The sequence below is a fragment of the Mesoplodon densirostris genome, chromosome X (assembly GCF_025265405.1).
Source record: "Mesoplodon densirostris isolate mMesDen1 chromosome X, mMesDen1 primary haplotype, whole genome shotgun sequence".
Lineage (NCBI taxonomy): Eukaryota > Metazoa > Chordata > Mammalia > Artiodactyla > Ziphiidae > Mesoplodon > Mesoplodon densirostris.
Window position 1 is genome coordinate 67578876 of NC_082681.1, and position 14881 is coordinate 67593756.

General features: G+C 37.9%; 1 protein-coding gene across 1 annotated transcript in view; it reads left to right on the plus strand.

Moving 5' to 3' along the window:
• HDX (highly divergent homeobox) overlaps positions 1–14881 on the plus strand; it is a 150427-nt gene that overhangs the window by 86699 nt on the left and 48847 nt on the right. Inside the window, exon 4 of the mRNA XM_060087754.1 lies at positions 7726–7872. Within this exon, the coding sequence (XP_059943737.1) occupies positions 7726–7872 (147 nt within the window). The remainder of the gene's footprint in view (positions 1–7725; positions 7873–14881) is intronic.

Consider the following 14881-nt stretch of genomic DNA (forward strand, 5'->3'; position numbering starts at 1 on the left):
TCCATACTGTTCTCCATAGTGGCTGTACCAATTCACATTCCTACCAGCAGTGCAAGAGTGTTCCCTTTTCTCCACACCCTCTCCAGCATTTATTATTTCTAGATTTCTTGATGATGGCCATTCTGACTGGTGTGAGATGATATCTCATTGTAGTTTGGGTTTGCATTTCTCTAATGATTAATGATGTTGAGCATTCTTTCATGTGTTTGTTTGCACTCTGTATATCTTCTTTGGAGAAATGCCTATTTAAATATTCTGCCCATTTTTGGATTGGGTTGTTTGGTTTTTTGCTATTGAGCTGCATGAGCTGTTTATAAATTTTGGAGATTAATCCTTTGTCAGTTGCTTCATTTGCAAATATTTTCTCCCACTCTGAGGGTTGTCTTTTGGTCTTGTTTATGGTTTACTTTGCTGTGCAAAAGCTTTGAAGTTTCATTAGGTCCCATTTGTTTATCTTTGTTTTTATTTCCATTTCTCTAGGAGGTGGGTCCAAAAGGATCTTGCTGTGATTTAAGTCATAGAGTGTTCTGCCTATGATTTCCTCTAAGAGTTTGATAGGTTCTGGCCTTACATTCAGGTCTTTAATCGATTTTGAGCTTATTTTTGTGTGTGGTGTTAGGGAATGATCTAATCTCATACTTTTACATGTCCCTGTGAGTTTTCCCAGCACCACTTATTGAAGAGGCTGTCCTTTCTCCACTGTACATTCCTGCCTCCTTTATCAAAGATAAGTTGACCATATGTGTGTGGGTTTATCTCTGGGCTTTCTATCCTGTTCCATTGATCTATCTTTCTATTTTTGTGCCAGTACCACACTGTCTTGATTACTGTAGCATTGTACTATAATCTGACATCAGGGAGCCTGATGCCTCCAGCTCCGTTTTCTGTTCTCAAGATTGTTTTGGCTATTAGGGGTCTTTTGTGTTTCCATACAAATTGTGAAATTTTTTGTTCTAGTTCTGTGAAAAATGCCAGTAGTAGTTTGATAGGGATTGCATTGAATCTGTAGATTGCTTTGGGTAGTAGAGTCATTTTCACAATATTGATTCTTCCAATCCAGGAGCATGGTATATCTCTCCATCTATTTGTATCATCTTTAATTTCTTTCATCAGTGTCTTATAATTTTCTGCATACAGGTCTTTTGTCTCCTTAGGTAGGTTTATTCCTAGATATTTTATTCTTTTTCTTGCAATGGTAAATGGGAGTGTTTTCTTCATTTCATTTTCAGATTTTTCATCATTCGTGTACAGGAATGCCAGAGATTTCTGTGCATTAATTTTGTATCCTGCTACTTTACCAAATTCATTGATTAGCTCTAGTAGTTTTCTGGTAGCATCTTTAGGATTCTCTATGTATAGTATTATGTCATCTGCAAACAGTGACAGCTTTACTTCTTCTTTTCCAATCTGGATTCCTTTTATTTCCTTTTCTTCTCTGATTGCTGTGGCTAAAACTTCCAAAACTAGGTTGAATAAGAGTGGTGAGAGTGGGCAGCCTTGTCTTGTTCCTGATCTTAGTGGAAATGGTTTCAGTTTTTCACCATTGAGGACGATGTTGGCTGTGGGGTTGTCATATATGGCCTTTATTATGTTGAGGAAAGTTCCCTGTATGCCTACGTTCTGCAGGGTTTTTATCATAAATGGGTGTTGAATTTTGTCGAAAGCTTTCTCTGCATCTATTGAGATGATCATATGGTTTTTCTCCTTCAACTTGTTAATATGGTGTATCACATTGATTGATTTGCGTATATTGAAGAATCCTTGCATTCCTGGAATAAACCCCACTTGATCATGGTGTATGATCCTTTTAATGTGCTGTTGGATTCTGTTTGCTTGTATTTTGTTGAGGATTTCTGAATCTATGTTCATCAGTGATATAGGCCTGTAGTTTTCTTTCTTTGTGACATCCTTGCCTAGTTTTGGTATCAAGGTGATGGTGGCCTCGTAGAATGAGTTTGGGGTGCTCCTCCCTCTGCTATATTTTGGAAGAGTTTGAGAAGAATAGGTGTTAGCTCTTCTCTAAATGCTTGATAGAATTTGCCTGTGAAGCCATCTGGTCCTGGGCTTTTGTTTGTTGGAAGATGTTTGATCACAGTTTCAATTTCAGTGCTTGTGATTGGTCTCTTCATATTTTCTATTTCTTCCTGATTCAGTCTTGGCAGGTTGTGCATTTCTAAGAATTTGTCCGTTTCTTTCAGGTTGTGCATTTTATTGGCAGAGAGTTGCTTATAGGAATCTCTCATGATCTTTTGTATTTCTGCAGTGTCAGTTGTTACTTCTCCTTTTTCATTTCTAATTCTATTGATTTGAGTCTTCTCCCTTTTTTTATTTGATGAGGCTGGCTAATGGTTTATCAATTTTGTTTATCTTCTCAAAGAACCAGCTTTTAGTTTTATTGATCTTTGTTATCGTTTCCTTCATTTCTTTTTCATTTATTTCTGATCTGATCTTTATGATTTCTTTCCTTCTACTAACCTTGGGGTTTTTTGTTCTTCTTTCTCTAATTGCTTTAGGTGCACGATCAGGTTGTTTACTCGAGATGTTTCCTGTTTCTTAAGGTGGGATTGTATTGCTATAAACATCCCCCTTAGAACTGCTTTTGCTGCGTCCCATAGATTATCAGTTGTCGTGTCTCCATTGTCATTTGTTTCTAGGTATTTTTTTATTTCCTGTTTGATTTCTTCAGTGATCACTTCGTTATTGAGTAGTGTACTGTTTAGCCTCCATGTGTTTGTATTTTTTACAGATCTTTTCCTGTAATTGATGTCTAGTCTCATAGCATTGTGGTCAGAAAAGATACTTGATACAATTTCAATTTTCTTAAATTTACCAAGGCTTGATTTGTGACCCAAGATATGATCTATCCTGGAGAATGTTCCATAAGCACTTGAGAAAAATGTGTATTCTGTTGTTTTTGGGTGGAATGTCCTATAAATATCAATTAAGTCCATCTTGTTTAATGTATCATTTAAAGCTTGTGTTTCCTTATTTATTTTCATTTTGGATGATCTGTCCATTGGTGAAAGTGGGGTGTTAAACTCCCCTCCTCTGAGTGTGTTACTGTCGATTTCCCCTCTTATGCCTGTTAGTATTTGCCTTATGAATTGAGGTGCTCCTATGTTGGGTGCATAAATATTCACAATTGTTATATCTTCTTCTTGGATTGATCCCTTTATCATTATGTAGTGTCCTTCTTTGTCTCTTCTAATAGTCTTTATTTTAAAGTCTATTTTTTTTGATATGAGAATTTCTACTCCAGCTTTCTTTTGTTTTCCATTTGCATGGAATATCTTTTTCCATCCCCTTACTTTCAATCTGTATGTGTCTCTAGGTCTGAAGTGGGTCTCTTGTAGACAGCATATATATGGGTCTTGTTTTTAATCCATTCAGCCAATCTGTGTCTTTTGGTGGGAGCATTTAGTCCATTTACATTTAAGGTAATTAGTGATATGTATGTTCCTATTCCCGTTTCCTTAATTGTTTTGGGTTCTTTATTGTAGGTATTTTCCTTCTGTTGTGTTTCTCGCCTAGAGAAGTTCCTTTAGCATTTGTTGTAAAGCTGGTTTGGTGGTGCTGAACTATCTCAGCTTTTGCTTGTCTGTAAACGTTTTAATTTCTCCATCAAATCTGAATGAGATCCTTGCTGGGTAGAGTAATCTTGGTTGCAGTTTTTTTTTCCTTCATCACTTTAATTATGTCCTGCCACTCCCTTCTGGCTTGTAGAGTTTCTGCTGAGAGATCAGCTCTTATCCTGATCGGGATTCCCTTGTGTGTTAATTTGTTGTTTTTCCCTTGCTGCTTTTAATATGATTTCTTTGTGTTTAATTTTTGAAAGTTTGATTAATATGTGTCTTGGCATATTTCTCCTTGGATTTATTCTGTATGGGACTCTCTGTGCCTCCTGGACTTGATTAACTATTTCCTTTCCCATATTAGGGAAGTTTTCAACTATAATCTTTTCAAATATTTTCTCTGTCCCTTTCTTTTTCTCTTCTTCTTCTGGAACCCCTATAATTCGAATGTTGGTGCGTTTAATGTTGTCCCAATGGTCTCTGAGACTGTCCTCTGTTCTTTTCATTCTTCTTTCTTTATTTTGCTCTGCATCAGTTATTTCCACTATTTTATCTTCCACCTCACTTATCCGTTCTTCTGCCTCAGTTATTCTGCTATTGATCCCATCTAGAGTATTTTTCATTTCATGTATTGTGTTTTTATTTAATGCTTGATTCATGTTTAGTTCTTCTAGGTCCTTGTTAACTGTTTCTTGCATTTTGTCTATTCTATTTCCAAGATTTTGGATCTTGAAAATAGAATCTTGGATCATCTTTACTATCATTATTCTGAATGCTTTTTCAGGTAGACTGCCTATTACCTCTTCATTTGTTATGTCTGGTAGGTTTTTATCTTGCTCCTTCACCTGCTGTGTGTTTTTCTGTCTTCTCATTTTGCTTATGTTACTGTGTTTGGGTTCTCCTTTTTGCAGGCTGCAGATTCATAGTTCCCGTTGTTTTTGGTGTCTGTCTCCAGTGGCTAAGGTTGTTTCAGTAGGTTGTGTAGGCTTCCTGGTGGGGGCAACAAGTGCCTGTGTTCTGGAGGTTGAGTTTCGATCTTGTCTTTCTGGTGGACACGTCCATGTCTGGTGGTGTGTTTTGTGGTGCCTGTGTCCTTATTATGTTTCTAGGCTGCCTCTCTGCTAATGGGTGGGGTTGTGTTCCTGTCTTGCTAGTTGTTTGGCATAGGGTGACCAGCACTGTAGCTTGCTGGTCATTGACTGAAGATGGGTGCTGGTGTTGAGATGGAGATCTCTGGGAGGTTTTCGCTGCTTGATATTATGTGGAGCTGGGAGGTCTCTTGTGGACCCGTGTCCTGAAGTTGGCTCTCCCACTTCAGAGGCACAGCACTGACTCCTGGCTGCAGCACCAAGACCTTTTCATCTATCCGGCTCAGAATAAAAGGGAGAAATAGTAGAAAGAAAGAATTAGTAGAAGAAAGAAAGAGAGAGAGAAAGAAAGAAAGAAGGAAAGAAAAGAAGGAAGGAAGGAAGAAAGAAAGAAAGGATGATGGGAGGGAGGAAGGACCGAAAGAAAGAAAGAAAGAAAGAAAGGAGGGCGGGTGGCAGGAAGGAAAGAAAAAGAAAGAGTGCAAGGAATAAGGGAGGGAGCGAGGAAGGAAAGAAAGAAAGGAAGGAAGAAAGAAAGAAAGAGAAGGAAAGAAAGACAGGAGGGAGGGAGGAAGGGAAGGTAGGAAAAAAAGAAAGAGCACGTAAAGTAAAATAGAATAAAGTATAAAATATAGTAGCGTTATTAAAATTAAAAAGTAATTATTGAAAAAAAACGGTCACATAGAACCATGGGATATATGGTGGAAGCAAAGCTATACAGAGAAAATCTCACACAGAAGCATACTCATACACATTCACAAAAAGAGAGCAGGGGGAAAAATCGAACGTCTTGTTCTCAAAGTCCACCTCCTCAATTTGGGATAATTCGTTGTAAAAAGAGGAAAAGGGGAAAAAGTCTGAAATCTTGCTCTCAAAGTCCACCTCCTTAATTTGGAATAATTCGTTGTAAAAAGAGGAAAAGGGGGAAATGTCTTAAATCTTGTCCTCAAAGTCCACTTCCTCAATTTGGGATGATTCGCTGTCCATTCATGCACTCCACAGACACAGGTCACATCAAGTGGACCGTGGAGCTTTAATCCACTGCCTCCGAGGCTGCACAGAGAGATTTCCCTGTCTCTTTGCTCTCACAGTTCCCGGGTCTCAGCCTTGGACCTAGCCCCGCCTCTGCACGTAGGTCTCCGGAGGGCGTCTGTTCTTCGCTCAGACAGGACGGGTTTAAAGGAGCCGCTGATTCAGGGGCTCGGGCTCACTCAGGCAGAGGGGAGGGAGGGGCACGCCGTGCGGGGTGGGCTTGCCGCGGCAGAGGCCAGCATGACATCGCACCAGCCCGTGGCGCTCCGTGCACTTTCACAGGGAAGCCGTCCCCGGGTCCCAGGACCCCGGCAGTGGCGGGCTGCACAGGCTCCCCAGAAGTCGGGGTGGACAGGGACCTGCACTCGCACACAGCTCTTGTGGCGGTGGCAGAAGCAGTCCTAGCATCCCACGCCCGTCTCCGGGGTCCGCGCCTTTAGCCGTGGCTCACGGCCATCTCTGGAGCTTCTTTAAGTAGCGCTCTTAATGCCCTCTCCTTGCGCACCAGGAAACAAAAGGGAAGAAAATGTCTCTTGCCTCTTCGGCAGCTCCAGACTTTTTCCCCGGACTCCCTCCGGGCTAGCCGTGGGTCACTAACCCCTTCAGGCTCTCTTCCTGCCGCCAGCCCCAGTCCTCTCCCTGCGCTCCAACTGAAACCCGATACCCGAGCCTCAGCTCCCAGCCCCGCCCGCCCCGGCGACCGAGCAGACAAGCCTCTCGGGCTGGTGTGTGCCTGAGGGCACCGATCCTCTGTGCCGGAATCTCTCCACTTTGCCCTCCACACTCCTGTTGCTGTGCTCTTCTCCGCTACTCTGAAGCTTTCCCCCTCTGCCACCTGCAGTGTCCACCCTCGAAGGGGCTTGTAGTGTGTGGAAACCTTTCCTCCTTCACGGCTCCCTCCCACTGGTGCAGGTCCCGTCCCTATCCTTTTGTCTCTGTTTATTCTTTTTTCTTTTGTCCTACCCAGGTATGTGGGGAGTTTCTTGCCTTTTGGGGGGTCTGAGGTCTTCTGTCAGCGTTCAGTAGGTGTTCTGTAGGAGTTGTTTCACGTGTAGATGAATTTCTGATGTATCTGTGGGGAGGAAGGTGATATCCGCATCTTACTCTTCCGCCATCTTCCTCCGCTCCTATATTTTTAATTAACGTTAATTTTCAGATTTTTTTTACCACCCCCTGAGATAATTGGAGACACCATAGGGATAAAGCTACTAGAAAATAATCAGATATATTTCTACTTCTAGCTCTGCTATGGTCTCTCTGCACCCTGTTGAATAAGTCCTTGACCTTTCTTTTCATTACTCCTTATTCACAAATAGAGGTCATTATTCCATCATGCTTCTAATTTATTTCCTAGGGATGTCTACAGGATTCATTGAATTCAAACAATATATAAAGTCCATAGTTTATTGGTTTAAAAAAACCCTAAGAATAAAAAGGATGGGCTTATTCTGAAACTTTCTGAAGCCATAAATATGATTGCTCTTTTAAAACAACATTATCTTATTACATTTCTCTTATTTAGTCTTTTAATTTATTATAACATTAGTGGGAGCCTATCTATGGTAAACCTAGATTAATTTATCAAAAGACAACACCATGACATGATCCTGACTCTGGTATTTTTTAAATATATGTAGTGTGAATGTGAATATATGTATTATAGAAAAAAGTTTGAAAGAACATATATTAGAATTAACAAGTGTAATTTTCAGGATTGTTAGTGATTTAAATTCTCTTCTTTTTAAATATATCTGTGTTTTCTACAATTAATATGTATTATTTGTGTGACTACAACCACTTTAAGTCAACATTGTTTAATTGTTATCAGGTAAATTTTTTTTTTACTCATTTTATTCTAGCACACTTTCATGTCATAGTAATAAATACCATAATAATGCCCATTTCTGTAAAAAGGAACACAGAATAAGAATTGTGAAATTAATTTACATGTTGAAAGTAACCTAGCACATATCACTCTGATGATTTAATGTTCTTCCTTTGAGCATTCTAATTTTTAAAAATGTGTTTTACAGCTACAAGACCGCACTCAGTTCAGTGACCAAGACTTAGCCACCCTTAAGAAGTACTGGGACAATGGTATGACCAGCCTTGGCTCTGTTTGTAGAGAGAAAATTGAAGCAGTGGCAACTGAATTGAATGTTGACTGTGAAATAGTTCGGGTAAGTCATTTTCAATAATTTTCATGTTGTGGTTGATGAGTGTCATAAATGAAAGCCTTAAAAAGTTGTATGGTTTGAGTTTCTCTAATTAGTGATGTTGAGCATCTTTTCATGTGCTTTTTGGCCATCTTTATGTCTTCTTTGGAGAAATGCCTGTTTAGAGATTCTGCCCATTTTTTGGTTGGGTTGCTTGTTTTTTCATATTGAGCTGCATGAGCTGTTCATATATTTTTGAGATTAATCCCTTGTCAGTCGCTTCATTTCCAAATATTTTCTCCCATTCTGAGGGTTGTGTTTTCATTTTGTTTGTGGTTTCCTTTGCTGCGAAAAACCTTTTAAGTTTTGTTAGGTCCCATTTGTTGATTTTTGTTTTTATTTCCATTTCTTTAGGAGGTAGGTCAAAAAATATCTTGCTGTGATTTATGTCAATGAGTGTTCTGTCTATGTTTTCCTTTAAGAGTTTTATAGTGTCTGGCCTTACATTTAGTCTTTAATCCATTTATAGTTTATTTTTGTGTATGGTGTTAGGGAGTGTTCTATTTTCATTCTTTTACATGTAGCTGTCCAGCTTTCCCAGCACTACTTATTGAAGAGATTGTCTTTTCTCCATTGTATATTCTTGCCTCCTTAGTCATATATTAGTTGACCATAGGTGAATGGATTTATCTCTGGACTTTATGTCCTGTTCCATTGTTTTATGTATCTGTTTTTGTGTCAGTACTATACTGTTTTTATTACTGTTTTGATTACAGTAGCTTTGTGGTATAGTCTGAAGTCAGCCTGATTCTTTCAGCTCCATTCTTCTTTTTCAAGATTGCTTTGGATATTTGGGGTCTTCTTGTTTCCATACAAATTCTAAAATTTTTTGTTCTAGTTCTCTGAAAAATGCCTCACACTGCTCAAAATGGCCATCATCAAAAAATCTACAAACAATAAATACTGGAGAGAATGTAGAGAAAATGGGAACCTCCTACACTGTTAGTGGGAATGTAAATTGGTACAACCATTATGGAGAACAGTATGGAGGTTTCTTAAAAAACTAAATATAAAGCTACCATATGATCCAGCAATCCCACTCCTGGGCATATATCCAGAGAAAACCGAAATTCAAAAAGATACATACACCCCAATGTTCACTACAGCACTATTTACAGTAGCCAAGACATGGATGCAACCTAAATGTCCATCAACAGAGGAATGGATAAAGAAGATGTGGTACATATATACAATGGAATATTACTCAACCATAAAAAGAGAATGAAATAATGCCATTTGCAGTAACATGAATGGACCTAGAGATTATCAGACTAAGTGAAGTAAGTCAGACAGAGAAAGACAAAGAGCATATGATATCACTTATATGTGAAATCTACGTTTTAAAATGATACAAATGGACTTATATACAAAAGAGAAACAGACTCACAGATCTGGAAATCAAACTTATGGTTACCAGAGGGAAAATATGGCAGGAAATGATAAATTAGGAGATTGGGATTAACATATACACACCACTATATATAAAATTAGTAACTAAAAAGGACCTACTCTGTAACACAGGGAACTTTACTCAATACTCTGTAATAACCTCTATGGGAAAAGAATCTGAAAAAGAATGGATATATGTAAAACTGATTCACTTTGCTGTATACCAGAAACTAACACAACATTGTAAATCAACTATACTTCACTAAAAATTAATTTTAAAAATTGTATGAGGTGCTTTAAACAATGCTATCAATAAAGTGAAAAAGATAACCCACAGAATGGGAGGAAATATGTTCAAATCAAATATCTGATAAGGATCTTATCCAGAATATGTAAAGAACTCTTACATATCAATAATAAAAAGCAAATAATGCAATTAAAAATGGGCAATAGATTAGAATAGTCATTTTTCCAAAGAAGATGTACAAGTGGCCAATAAATACACTAAAATATGTTCAACATCTTTTGTCATTATGGAAATCAAAACCACAATGAGATACTTCTTAACACCCACTATGATGGCTATAATAAGAAAGACAGGTAATAAGTGTTGGCCAGGATGTGGAGCAATTGAAACCATTATACACTTCTGGTGAAAATATAAAATGTTTTAACCACTTTGGAAAACAGTCCTCAAAATTTTTAACATAGAGTTATCATATGACAGCAATTTCATTATTAGGTATACACTCAAAAGAAATGAAAAGTATGTCCACTCAAAAACTTATACATGGAGCTGCAGAATCTCTCGTATGGAGGGCCAACTATGGGACTTGAGTATCTGTGGATTTTGGTATCGCCGATGGGTCTTGGAACCCCCCCAAGGCTACTTCCCGACTGTAGAGTCACATAACTAAGTTGTTGCAAACATACTTAAAATGTTTCCAATAATTGCATCAAGTAAAAAAAAAAAGGTATTTCCTTTAGTGTTTACATCTACATTGATAACATCAATTCATTTTTTTTTGTTGTTATTCAGACCAGAGCAGCTTGTTTATTTATTGCAGATAATACAGTTCATTCAGAGCCTCCAAAATGTGCTTGAAGAGAGAGGTGTAGAATTATGCAACATCATTTCAACATATATGACTACAGAACACTTTTTTCAAAAGACTGACATTACACAGGGATATCAGTTAAGGGGTCATTGTTTTAAGTGTCTTCACATTTGTGATATTTTATTTTTTCTTTGAAATAGTCCTATGAGGTATAGAAGAACAAGGTCACACCTTTCAGATTAAAATGTTGCTAATAAATAAATAAAACTAACTGATATATCAAGTTTTAATCTAATATATAGGATGTCATTTATTATTCTAGTCACCATAGGGCTAGAATGAAAATGTAAATCTTAGCTCTTTCTCTACTTGAAGAGATATGTCATACAAGAGGAAAACAACCATGAAATGGTACTTTCTTTTTATCCAACAGTATTTTATACAAGTTTTAGTACATAATGGTATCTGATGTTACCTGATTACTGAAAGTAAGACACATGGATGGTAAATTATTCACTGAAGTTATAAGCAGGTCAGTTATGTACCTTACATTACCACTTGAGCTTTGTGAATACCAAAAGAAAATCAGTAACTGGTATAATGTTTATCATATAAAGAAAAGAAAGGATAACTATATCCCCCAATAATTAGTCAGCAATATCAATGCACTAGCACTGGGGTATTGTTGAATCCAACCTTGTGATCTTCTAAGAACGACCATTCAAAAGTCCCTGGGAAATCACCAGACTCCTTTAGAAGGATCTAGCTAGAACTCTCTGTGTTTCTATAATAATATTTTATTGATCAAGATTGACAGAGTAGAACATTACCTTTCGTTTCCAAAGAGAGACACAAGGTCCTTGGTTTTGTTATTTAAGAAGTGTGTCGGGCCTCCCTGGTGGCGCAAGTGGTTGAGAGTCCGCCTGCCGATGCAGGGGATACGGGTTCGTGCCCCGGTCTGGGAGGATCCCATATGCCGCGGAGCGGCTGGGCCCGTGAGCCATGGCCGCTGAGCCTGCGCGTCCGGAGCCTGCGCGTCCGGAGCCTGTGCTCCACAACGGGGGAGGCCACAACAGTGAGAGGCCCGCATACCGCAAAAAAAAAAAAAAAAAAAAAAAAAAGAAGTGTGTCCTCACCAAATGAACCTGCCTATGAAACAGAAACAGACTCACAGACATAGAGAACAGACCTGTGGTTCCCAAGGGTGGGGGGTGGGGGAGGGATAAAATGGGACTTTGAGGTTAGCAGATGCAAACTATTATATACAGAAGAGATAAACAAGGTCTTACTGTATTGCACAGGGAACTGTATTCAATATCCTGTGATAAACCATAGTGGAAAAGAATATAAAAAAGAATATATATATATATATATATATATATATATATATATATATATATATAACTGAATCACTTTGCTGTACAGCAGAAATTAACACAACATTGTAGATCAACTATACTTCAATTAAAAAAAAGTGTGTCCTGTAAAATTAACATTATCTTTAGTCTTAATGAAATATTATTACAAGGGCTTCTAACAATGGGGAACTTACTTACACTACAAAACTTGGCCAGCATGTAATAATGAGAGATATTATTCTGTCATATAATTTTTTAAAGACAGTATATTTGCTTTGTTTGGAGGTTTTGGCATTCTCCACTAATGGCCTCTCTACTACATGATACATTATTAACATTAACTTGTTTTGAGAATTGGCAAGAAGTTGCTATATCATATTACTTCAAGTGGTTCTATGGTACTACAAACATAAACTAGGGACCAAAGAAACAATAAAAATATTCATCTATGTTAAGAGACTTATTATTCATAATGTTCAGAAATTCTGAATTCTACATATAATACAAGGTGGGATTTCAATTAACACTTTAATATTATGGGGACAGCATTCACAGCTCAACCAATAACTAATGGTATAACTTTTGTGTCACTCTCTAAAATTCAGTGTTCACAGCTGTTTAAAGAGAGAGAGAGAGAGAGAGAGAACAAATTACCTGCTTCACTGGGGTGAAAGAAATGAGAACTGAATATGTTCTAAGGATCACTGGTCCCTTCAGGGAGCCAGTTCCAAATTACTTAGGAAAACACTTAATACTAGGGCTTCCCTGGTGGCGCAGTGGTTGAGAGTCCGCCTGCCGATGCTGGGGACGCGGGTTTGTGCCCCGGTCTGGGAGGATCCCACATGCCGTGGAGCAACTGGGCCCATGGGCCATGGCCGCTAGGCCTGCATGTCCAGAGCCTGTGCTCCGCGGCGGGAGAGACCACAGCAGTGAGAGGCCTGCGTATAGCAAAAAAAAAAAAAAAAAAAACAAAAAACAAAACAAAAAAAACACTTAATACTACACTTAATACTATACCTTTCCCATGCCCCAAGGAGATTAGTATAAGTATCAACATACTCCAAGGCTCTGTGAAGTTCTGCTGTAATGAAATTTATTAACTTTCCATAACCAAGTGTTTCTCCAGTCTAGTTGTTCCCAACACAATTCTGCTTTTTCCTGTTGGTACCCCCAGGAATCAGTGCTCCCCAGAACATACTTGAGCATGATGCCTCATGAAAACAAAAAGATGAATTTTAATGACCTCCAGGAATAAAAGTTTTGAACTTGATGATGTTATTCTTTCTGATTATAAGCAACACACACAGTAAAACACCCTTTCCAACCTTGCTGGAGGTAGCTGCAGAGTTCAAGTACCGATAATGTAACAGTGATGATTTTGTACAGAGAGCAAATTGGTTGCATCTCGTAATGCTACCTATACAGAATGAGGCAAAGCTCTCTTGAGTGTGAACATCAATTCATCTTTTTTAAGAAAAATTGATTTGACTTTGAAAAGTTTATCAATTTCAAAATTATATCTATTCAAATTAAATAAAACTGCCAATTCTTGTGTCAGCTAACCATCATTAACATGAAAATCAAAAAGCCATACTATAAATTGAAAAGAAACTCTAAGCTTATGAATATCAACAAAGTATCCTTCAAATTTTTCTTATAATTTTTGAAATCCTTTTATATAGAACTGGTGATTACTGCTACAATCTGCACATTGATTCATGTTAGAAAAGTGTATAAAATAATCATTTTTTGATATGAAAGGTTTTAATCTTAGCAAAAATTATCACACTTGTCTGGGTAGTTCACAAATAAGCTCTTCCTTTCATTGAATCTTCAAGTTTAACTTGATCTTATGCAGTGTGATCTCAGTGAAAAAAGTAGAAATTGCATTGCCAGTTTTGTCTTTTATTAGTGAATATTGGGTAAACATTACTACTGTGGACTTATTGTTTGTGTCACTTCCAAATTCAGATGTTGAAACTCTAATCCACAATATGATATTTGGAGGTGAGGCCTTTGTATGGTAATTAGGTTAAATTAGTTCCTGAGAGTGAGGACCTCAAGATGGGATTAATGCCATAATGAAAAGAGCCACATCTCTCTTTCTCTCTCTTGGCCCTGTGAGGACACACGGAGAAGTTGGCTGTCTACAAGCCAGGAAGTGGACTCTCACCAGACACCAGGTCTACTGGTGCCTTGATCTAGACAAATATTTGTTGTTTAAAGAAAACTTATACATGGATGTACACAACAACATTATTCATAATAGCAAAATGGTGGGAAAAATGTTCATCAAGTGAATGAATAGACAAAATGTGATATATGCATATAATGGAATATGACAGAGCCATATAAAGGAATGAAATACCGAAACATGCTACAAAATAGATGAATCTTGGAAACATTATGCCAAGTGAAAGAAGCCAGTCACAAAAGACTGTATATTCCATAGTTCAATTTATATGAAATGTCCAGAATAGGCACATCTATAGAGACAGAGGGTAGATTAGTGGCTGCCAGGGGCTGGGGAGAGGGAGGAATGAGGAGTGACTGCTCATGGGTATAGGGTTTGTTTTGGGCATGATGAAAATGTTCTGGAATTAGCTAGTGGTAATTGTTGCACAACTCTGTGAATATGTTAAAATATTTTCACTGTACACATTAAATGAGTGAATTATATGGCATGTTAAATATATATCAATACACTGTTTTTAAAATTGCATGAAATATCTGCCCTCTTAGCACAACTGACAACACATAAGTCTCATAAATTTGCATGAGGTGATCTGAAATACAGTACTCCCCCATTATCTGTGGTTTTGCTTTCTGCAATTTCAGTTACCTGTGCTCAACTGCAGTCTGAAAATACTAAATGGAAAATTCCAGAAATAAACAATTCATAAGTTTTCATTTGTGCTCTGTTTGGAGTAGCATGATAGATCTTGTGTCCTCCTGCTCCATCCTAGGATGTGAATCATCCCTTTCTCCAGCGTATTCATGCTGTATATGCTACCCACCCATTAGTCACTTAGTAACCATCTAAGTTATCAGATTGACTGTCATGGTATCTCAGTGCTTGTGTTCAAGTAACCCTTATTTTACTTAATGATTGCCCCAAATCTCAAGAGTAGTGATGCTGGCAACTCGGATATTCTCTTACTGTGCCTA